Here is a 10,554-nt window from a genome sequence, read left to right as displayed (position 1 = left end):
ATTACTTTAGCGTTTATTAAAATTCAAGCATTTAAAAATACGATGCATAAAATTAATCTACCTACAGAAATTTACAAAATTTACAAAACTATGCCCGCTTACGGCTAACATGCAACATGCTACGGCCAGCACATTCCGAAAATTTGCATCGGCAACAGCAACCATGACTGGAAATTCTTCACCGATTTATCGTAGTTCATGATTATGTAGCCCTTGTACCAAGTCGATATAATACAATCATAATAGAAAAGAATAACTCGTTTGAAATCGTAGCTACAGCTTTCAAAACCTGGATGAATCGCGCCCGGTGTATTTTTACAATGGATACTATTAAATTGCACGTCATAAACTGGTATTGCTCTTGTGATAGGAACCCTTGGAATACCGAATTCTAGATCTAAAATCCACGACGTATTGTCACTGATGTTAGCCATTTTACAAAATTCATCTATTATTGGATTTGGGTCTAATGAGAACATTCTTGCTGTTGGGAACAGTTCTTTGGGTAACGTCAAATAAAACTCTAAAGGGTCTATCTGTACATTCTCATCTGATGTAATCTGCTCAGGCATTAACTCTGCATCTATAGAAGATTGCTTATTCACATTGTCTATAAGCGGTGCTGTTATTTGTTCATTTGAATAGGATACAATTGGCTTATACGCGTTAGAAACAACGGGTATTATCTCTGTTACGACTGTATTAGGGATTACAGAAGTCAAAACAGGTTCAGAGACCAAAGCACCTGTGTATGGACATATTTGTGTGACAACTTGTGGCGTTGTCAGTAAAACGGGTACGGGCACAGCAGCGGTGTACAAAGTTGGCGTCTGAACGGTACTCACTATGGGACTCCATTCTGTCATGATCGGGTAAGTATACCTTTGCAGCTGATATTGTGGATAATAAGTTGCCATAGCTTTAACTACAGGATATACACTTGCAAATTGATGATATTCACAATTTTTATAAACGTTTCCGCATATACAATTCGGCGCAGCTGTGGCAGCGATCTCGGGTATTTTATTCGACTTGTCTTTGAGAAATCCTGCGACTAAATTGTTCCTTTTATTCCCTTTCTTTACTTTGCCGCTCTTCTTGATTGTATTTACTTTCTTTGGGGACGTTTTAAGAGCCATTGTTTAACATACCTGGAATGGGAATATTGTTATTAATAACAGAGTGTTTTTTCTACAAAATATCATTTTAACATATTCGTGATGATTCGTATCATTACATGAATATACATATACACTTCTATTTGAAAAATATATTTTTTCTAAACACTCTTATTATTTTATATTATATATTCTATGCTGCAGTTCTTTGCTGCAGGCAGCATGCAGTCCATCTGATGGTAAGTAGCTACTGTTTCTTATAGTAATCGATAATTAACTCAGATAGCATTGCTATTGGAAACCGCAGATGCATTACTATCCCTGAGGACTAAGGTGGAATGCTTTATGTCTTATTGGTCAGAAAAAATGTTACACAACGGATTGAAGAATAATTATGTAGGTACTTACTTTAAACGCGAGGTACAAAGCTTCATTTTAAAAAATCTGTATTATGTTTATTCTGTGCTTGTGGCCAATAATTAAATATTAAGTATCGAATACTTTCGTCATGACATATAAAATGGCTAATAATTATTGCAAAAGACGCAAATTAAAATAAAAATATTAATAACTATCACAGTTTATGTCGGTAGAAGGAAATAATCTTTGACATTTAAATTAGTTTCACTAAATATTTCATTCAGCCTCGTAATAAAAATATGTAAACATTTTTAATACAAATATAAACATTACATGTCTTGAAATTATATTATAATTTTTTAATGAAGAATTTCGATTAATATTAAAATCTTCATTACTATTTTGTAGCATAATAATTTCCTATCCAAGTACATTCATTGCCAAAATTGCACATATTTCTTATTTAAAATATTAAATAAACATAAAATAAATTTAAACGAGCAAATTCAATTTGTTCAGAACAATTAACCCTTGCAATAAGTATTCGAACGGAACACCGATACTCTGCACTAATGAAACAAAGACAACAAGATGTTACATTCATTCTATTTACGGTCTTATTCTGTCCGTGAAAGGGCGATAATCCTCTAGAGAGGTCGAACAGAGGTTGTCACTGAGTGTATTTTCTGAAAGAATTCTCTCCTGCAAATTGCTTCCCTTGTCGCGATTGTTCCTAACGACTTTCATTGTACGTTTTCATGCGACACCCCTACATTTGTTGCAATTCACGATAATGCGAGAATCGATCGATTTTCATTCCACTCGTTTAGAGAATAAGGCTCATGTGCGGGGACTTACTGAAATGATGAGTCCGTGTATCGATTCGAGACCACTTAGGGCTAGACCAGACGTTATGTAATAACTATTAGGCTATTACAGTGAGGCTTTTAATGTATTGGGGTCGATTCGTGTGAGCTGGGCCATTCGTGTGGAAAGTCCGTCGTGCTAATGTGGATACGAGGTACTCTGTTGATTTAGGTTAAGTATACAACATGTAGTGAAGTATGTGTAGAGAATAAAGTACTTGTACTTTTTTGTTATGATAAGGTGAAATAATATTTTTGCTAACTTGGGCTTTAATGAATAGACTGAAATCTTTCACTATTGCATTGTGAAGCTATATGCGGAGGGATCAGAGTTCGATGCCGAAGGTAAGTAAATGGGTAATTTTGATTCAATTTACCCACGGTAAAGGGAATCTTGACTTTTAGCGTATAGGTTGGCACCGGCTATCAACCATAGATAAGATTAAGAGTCCTATCTGAGATTGACCACAAATGCGTGCTATCCCTGAGGGTTAACTTGAAGGTAGTAGAACCCTTTGTGGTTCGACTCCGGCGGCACCACCATCAATTTCTACCTAATAACAGCAGTTAGGCGCTGCTGTGTTCCGGTTTGAAGGGTGCGGTAAAGGAGACAGACTTTTCCGACGCGTTCCAGCTTAGTCCTCAGGGGTAGCGGCGCACCTGTGGCCGATCTCAGGTGGGAATATCTAATGCTATCTGGGGTGGACTGTATGGTCGTCTGCTACTCCTATATTATGAAAAAATAAAACTTTGAACGCCTCGGATAAGTATGTCTCTCCACACCCTGGAAACCGGAACAGAAAGAAAATGTTATTCCACACTGATGCTGATTACCACGAATTGAACGACAAAAGGTTCTACTACTTTCTTCATGAAAAAGGAATCCGGTAGTACCTATTTTAAGAACACCCTAACTTATATATCACATAATATATTACGTGATAAAACAATATAATCAACAACAACTACTTATATTTATTTCATAGAATAGGCGTCGAACACATTTAACTTCGTAGGGTCAGACAATAAAAGCTATCTTAATTAGATTCATTCAGAATTTAGCCTTTAAAAGCTTTGAATATAATACTCAGTTGAAAAGAAAAAATGAATAAAACATAAACGATATAAACAGCGTTATTTAAAACGACAGATTGCATTTCTATTTAGATGCTAAATTAAATGAGAATTAATTAAAAATATCTATGGAACGGACGGTATTTATCTCAAAGGTGTTGGATAAAAGAAAAAAAACATTGAAATGCAAAACAGCCTCAATAAAAGAATGGGTATTTGAATAGTATGATAAAGGCTCTGCTGAAAGATGATAAATACTATTTGAAAGATATGAGAAAAACTCATTATATTTTCACCAGATATGATGCGTATGCGATATACGTATTGTGGGACTTGAGCAAGTTTTCAGTTATCATCAACCTATTGCAGTCCCACTGCTTGGTCTCAAAGTGAGTGGCTAGCACTGTAGACCACCGTACTGGTTAAGTGCAAATTGGGGACTTAATACATTTTTGGGAACTTTTTTTATTGAGCTCTGAGCGTAGATTCAATTCACAAGTAACTTTAAAAATGAGGTTTTAACCTCGGATCTCCAATTGATAGCCTGAGTTTCAACTAGGCTATCACTGCTTTGCAATAATCCGTTACGTTTTTTCAGTATTACTTAGCAATTATATTTGAAGTTAGGTATAGGTTGTGAATACCGTGTTTATCTGTATTGGAGTGGAAGTCATTACATCGGACAGGATGTCAGACTTGGTTCTATCTGAAGCCGATCATACATGTGTTGCCACTTCTGACGAATAAGGTCAGGTTGTAAATAATTCAGCCGATATTGATGCTGTAATGGCACAGGAAATAGTACGAACTTGCAGTGTATCAGATATTCTCCAGGGGCGATGAATATGTACAACCAATGCTGATGGCAAGTGGCTACAGTCGCTCATGTACATACAAAACAACCACAGATAAGTTTGTGGTTCCTTAGGTAGGCCACAGATGCGTTGTGACCCTGAGGACTAAGTTGTGCCCCTGAGGACTAAATTGGAACGCCTCGTATAAGTCTGCCTCGCCTCAACCTTCAAAGCGGAACACTGGTTGTTATAAGTCAGAATGGAACAAATGTGGCCGTGGTGCTTCTAAATTAGAACCACGGAAGGTTCGACAACCTTTATATATGTCTACGTTTATTATTAATATAACACCTATGTTTATTTATACAATCTGTAAAACTTTGTCAGCTGTGAAAACTCCCTTGCACGCAGAATAAATTTTACTTTTACGACATCACCCTTTTCAACCTTTCGAAAAGTTTGCGGTCAAACATAATGTACTAACGAAAGTTTGAAGGCAATTTCAACTTAAAATTGATTTTGAAAGTGACTGTCCGAATCACCGTAATCGAAATATAAAGTTGCTAACACCCCAAAGGGGGTGACAAAGATGTTCTTGCGTCGATGACCAAACTTCAATTGAAAATGATAAAAAAGGGAAAGATTTTTCAACAATACATTAAGGTATTTTGCATAAAAGTTATGAGATTGTGCGAAATGGTTATGAAAATAGAAATATACTACAATATAACGCTGAGACAAATTCAAATAGAGGATTCTTGAAGAAAATTGTGGTTAATATAGGAAGTTCACGGCTAATAGTTATTGCTGCGTGAAGAAAACTTGTTGTGTTATGAAAGAAAATTTTGTTTCCCACGTTTAGACAAGAGGCGTATATAGGTCTCTCTTGACCAGCTAGACAGGCAACCTGAAGAAGACGGCGGGAAACCGCTGGATTCAAAGGACACGGGACCAGTTGGAGTGATGCCAATTAGAGGAGACCTATGTTCAGCAGTGGACCATAAAAGGTTGGGATGGTCCATACTTTTTAAAACATCTTCTATATGTAATACTAGCGTTTTTACTTAAGGAAACACGGAAAAAGACGGAACAAGGAACAATAGAGTATCTAATCAAACACGAATATTCCTGACCATGACGCCAATTACACTAACATTTCAGCTACAGGTAACATATAGAAAAGAAATATCGTAGTACAAATATTGTAAGAATAGAACAAAGATAGACGAAATCTGTGAAAATGTCGGAATAATCTTTATTTCCCGGGAAAATATCGTCGATGCGCGCATAAAACTCTTTGACCGCTTCGAACGTGCGAGACTCGGATGCCGCGGGTTTAATAGCGTAGGGTTCAAGTTATAAGCGGCGGCGAAATAATTAAAAAAAATATGTAATGTAAGTATATGTTCTTTTTTTATAAAATAGATGTAGCAGATAGTCCAACTGATGGTAAGTGGCTGCTGCCGTTCATGGGCTGTAATCTAGTCCAGTAATATTAGATTCCTACATGAGGTCGGCCACAGATGCCCAGAGGATTAAACTGGAACGCCTCGGAAAAGTATGTCTCTCTTACCACACCATTCAAACCATAAAACAGCAGCGCTTAAAACAACTTGTATTAGGTAGTAATAGGTGTGCCGCTGTAGTTAAACCACAAAGGATTCGACCACCTTTAAAACAATAAGTAACAAAATGTTTTTAAAAACAGGATTTTAGTCAAATTATATTTTTAATCCATATCATACATTTATCATGGCGATGTGCCAAAAATAAAGGGCTTATCATCTTGTGGAATTCGCATTTTGCATTTTGATGAATATTTTAAAAGCATATTATATAGAAAAATCAAAAAAATGATGTGATGGTGGTGCCTCCGGATTCAAACAACAAAGGGTTCTACGAACTTTCCTTGAACCACCTTGAAGTAGCAGATGAAATTAAAAAAAAGATTTCAATAATGATATTTAAAATATTTTTTTTAGGTCGTATGTAAATGTTAGTTATTTCAGTAATCCCATCATTTCTTCATTGTCAATAAGACACGTGATTCATACGTCGTCCACAGCTAAAATTAACCGCTCACGCCTTTAACTTAATCCATTAGAGAATGAATCCAATTGTTCCTACGTTCTTTGTCTCCCAGCTCTAGTTTACAGACAAAAAAACTTAGGCTTACGTGACCATCCCGAATCCCACTTAAAAAGTTCTTAGCAATTTATCAATGTAATGGTGGATATTTATCTAGGATAGCCATATTTTATTACTGGAATGAAAGTTGAAGTGAAATAATCGGATTTTTAGAAAATTCATTTGTTTATCTGTGTAGTACGACGTAACTAATAGAAATTAAGACCAAAACTAACAAGTTTAAGAAATTCTATCTTGCGGTACTTCAAAACCTGCAAGAGTCTGGTGCTATGAATATTGATTGGTTCGAATACCAGGCATGTACCAGTGATTTTCGATGTAATTATGTGTATTAATAATTAATAATAATTTATTACACATGCTCAAATAGTGAGGAAACATCGAGGAAACTTAAGAGTTCTGTAAAAATAGTTCTCAAAATTGTGAGTATTGCCTAAATACTTCTCAATCTGACAGAGATGCCCAGTAGCACTACCATGAGTTGGCATAGAAACGCCACTATAGAAATTGTAAATAGAAAACTATTGTCATTTTGCTAGTGAATAACATAACTACTATCGTAACGGTATTTCTTGACAACGTCTGTCAAATTAATGACTCATGGGACCGAATTTGTATGGCAATAGATCATAATGACATTTGATTTCCATAGGTTTTTTACGTATCGAGTTACGCCACTACGGATTTTAGTTCTACGAGTAACCACCAGAGGCGCTGTACAATTTTTCATACATTTATTCGCAGACACTAGCGAGTAATACTTTTGTAAACTCATGGTAGTGCTACTGCATTAGGACAGTAATGTCTTTGTTTATTACGCTTACTTAATATCTAAAAATTAAAGCTGAAAATTTTCGATTTGAACCTGAATCTTTAAATTCACATTTTCAAAGTGGAGTTCAAAATTCGTATTACTAGGTTATCATAGAACTTCCCCGTTATCTAACAAATTGTTGTTGAGTGTTGTTTTAACTCCCAAACTTTGTACACTAGATACTGCTATGGTTTAAGGTAAGGGTACAAATGTTTGTTTACGCAATCTAAGTTTGGTAGTTTTGTACCCTTGTGTTATTGCATTTAAATTCGTTTAAAGTTTTAATGAAGCCATTGCTAAGTATTATCAGTAGGAAAATAATACAATTTTATTTTATTTTACTTTACGTTGTTCGGAAATTTAGGAACTTAGGAAAAGGCCACCTTTTGTCGACTATTATTACTCGTATTTTATACCCATCTTTATGTAAATAAATATGTTTATTTACCTATCTGCCATTTACTTATGTATAAATCAATATATTCCTGCTACATGTTTTAAATTACTAAAAGATTCTTTTTTAGCATAGATTAGTAAAGATTACTCACTCCTAACAAAAAAATGTACCCAGTTTTGAGAATTGAAATAGTTGCGTAAAAAAGTTTTGCAACGTCTCCGTGCTAAAATGTCCCTAAAATATTTGAAATAATTATTTCTTTATTATGTATATTACGCAGTATTAGTCATTTATTCGTAAATTTTCTCTAAAAATGTTTTTATTTGTCAAGAATTCAAAAAAAAGAACTTACTAATAAGCCGTTTGTGGCTTCATTCATTTCAAGGCGGCGAAGTATCTTTACTAATCTATGTTTTATTGTAATAACTTAAAAAATCTCATCATTAAACTCAAAAATCATTAACTTTTTGTCGAACATTCTACTTGCTGAATTAGTGTTTTTGTTATTAAAATATTTTATAATTTATTTCAGTAAACAAATGACCTTATATTTTCCCTGGGAAAATATAAACGTAAATTATAAAACCAAAAATAATTATTTAATCACCATTTTATGTAAAGTACCACTAATGTATTGATCCTCCATTGGCTCTTCATAGATATAATATGCGGGATTAGTTGGTCATGTACTTGATAATATAATGAGGCATTAAAATGCTCAGTTTAGAGCATTACTATAATTTTGTTAGCATAATCGCTCGTTTTGACCGCGTGCCAAACCAAATATACGCTGAAGCGTTAAAATATAATCCATTTGGATGAATAAATAATAAATTACTTAAAATATACTCATTGGTATCATTAAGCTTTATTTTATTGTAGGTTCAGAACAATAAATGTAAATTAGACGCCTATTTCTGCTTTATAACATCCGATGAAGGTGGTAGAACCTTCTGTGGTTCGACTCCGGCGGCACCACCGCCACACCTATTTCTACCTAATAACAACAGTGTTAGGCGCTGCTGTGTTCCGGTTTGAAGGGTGTGGGAAGGGAGACAGACTTTTCCGAGGCGTTCCAGCTTAGTCCTCAGGGGTAGCGGTGCATCTGTGGCCGACCTCAGGTAGGAATGTCTAATTCTATCTGGGGTTGATTACAGATGTCTATGGGCGGCAGTAGCCACTCACCATCAGGTGTACTGCAGGCTCGTCTGCTACTCCTATATTATAAAAAAAAGAAAATAAAGTTTCAAGCGCCGTTGTCTTCTGGCCTGAAGGTTGCGGTGAAGATTTTACCACCTTCAAAATTAAAATATTAAATGAAGTACAACATCGACTCCAGTGGCATAATACAAACCTATTCCTGCCTTATAACAGCAATGTTAAGCGCCGCTGTGTTCGGCCTAAAGGGTTCGATAATTAAGACACCAAGCAAGGAGTACCAGCTTAGTCCTCAGGAGTAGTGTCAAATTTGTTTCCGTACTCTGACAGGACTCCAGTTTACTGGGAATAATTACAGATCTCCATTGGCAGTAGTAGCCACATATCATCAAGTAGACGGCATGCTGGTTTGAATAGATAGATAAGCCATTTAATTTCTTTAAAATGTTTATCAATTATAAACAACCGAAGTGTGTATTATATTAACATAGAAAACATCAGACAATTCAATTTACTTCTGTGTAATAGATATAAGAAAATCCTTTTTAAAAGAGATCTCCCAAAATAGTTCGCATGGCGGTCCTACCCAAACATCATAAGTTGTAAAAGGATATTTTACGATTATGTCGAGTAGTAACTTTATAGTTTCCGGGATGCGTAATTTATTTCCGTAACCGTAATTCGTTCGCCCTTTCGGAATGTTATCTACCGTACGCAGGATCGTAACCTTCCATCATGTATGACGTTGTAAGTTTATATTATACTTCTAGCAATCTTAAACAGTTATTGTTAAACGTGTACAGGCGCGACCGCACCATAAAATTTGTTGTCATAGAGGAAATTTGGTTAAATTAGACCACTTTTTAAATTATCAATTAGAGAAGTAATGTTTGTTCATCGCTTGTTCAATTATCGCTGATTTTTAATTCATTCATTTTACGTTATGATATATTTATATTTTATAAGCCATATTTGCGGAGGCGAGTACTTTTTCGTTTAAATTGCTGTGCAGTAGATTAACCTGCTGCTCCGGTTTCCACTTTATTCAGCAATTGTTGAGCGAGGAGCGGTACATGTTTGATTATGGTCTAAAATTTATTGGCAGTCGATTGTCTATGCGTCTGTATAAGATACGAAATATTCACTCCTTTACCACTAAAGCTACCAGTTGCTCAAGCTATAGTAGCTAATGGGAGATCTGTATCCTTAGTATGAGCTTTTACGGTTGTACAAAAAATACTGTTTTTGTATTTGTTTACGTATTTTCCCATAAATTTCCAATCAGCACCTCTAACGGATTGTTTCAGAACTGGGAAAAACAAATACAAGTACAGTCTTTTTTTTAAACGTAATAACTCATACTAAGGGTACTGCCATCTTGAGCTATGAGTTTCCTAAGATCCTCTAAATACTTCTTTCTTCGTGTTCTACGTTCTGTCGTGATAATAAGAGTATTTTTAAATTGCGCTTCGTTTATTTAATTCAAACAAATCTTTACCGTCATCTCGGTTGATGGCTACGATTTGTTCGTGTAAACAGCATTCATCCACGCCCTCAACAAAGCAATCTGGGAAAATTCACTTAGCGAAATATTTTCCCATTTATCCAGCTTTCAGTCTGGATTTATTTAGGCTGTAATGGTCCTTTTGTTGTAAATAATATTAATTTTATAGTCATTTGTCGTAATGCCTTTTTGATTTTGTAATCAGTTGCGAATTGTTTCTTTTAAGTTGTCTATTATAAAGTAATAGTAAATTTTTTTTTCGTGGTTCAAATAGCTAATCTAATATAATCCTAAACTTTCAAAACCTTTATTAAAGTAATT

At 35.0% G+C, this 10,554-nt stretch overlaps 1 protein-coding gene across 1 annotated transcript; it reads right to left on the bottom strand.

Moving 5' to 3' along the window:
• Positions 1-1,715, bottom strand: LOC140744641 (uncharacterized). Its single transcript, XM_073076258.1, has 2 exons — positions 1,527-1,715; positions 1-1,151 (listed from the first exon to the last, which is right to left on the bottom strand). The coding sequence occupies exon 2, from the start codon at positions 1,137-1,139 to the stop codon at positions 120-122; it is 1,020 nt and encodes a 339-aa protein (XP_072932359.1). The 5' UTR covers positions 1,140-1,151; positions 1,527-1,715; the 3' UTR covers positions 1-119.
• Positions 1,716-10,554: the final 8,839 nt, after the last annotated feature.

This window comes from Epargyreus clarus, unplaced genomic scaffold (assembly GCF_041222505.1).
Source record: "Epargyreus clarus isolate Ecla_fem2 unplaced genomic scaffold, WU_Ecla_fem_2.2 ptg000009l, whole genome shotgun sequence".
Classification (NCBI taxonomy): Eukaryota; Metazoa; Arthropoda; class Insecta; order Lepidoptera; family Hesperiidae; genus Epargyreus; species Epargyreus clarus.
Note: the sequence above shows the minus strand (reverse complement) of the source record. Positions and strands in the feature narration are given on the sequence as shown.

Coding starts and splice junctions, on each gene's coding strand:
- LOC140744641 (XM_073076258.1), bottom strand. CDS start 1,139: ATGGCTCTTAAAACGTCCCCAAAGAAAGTAAATACAATCAAGAAGAGC.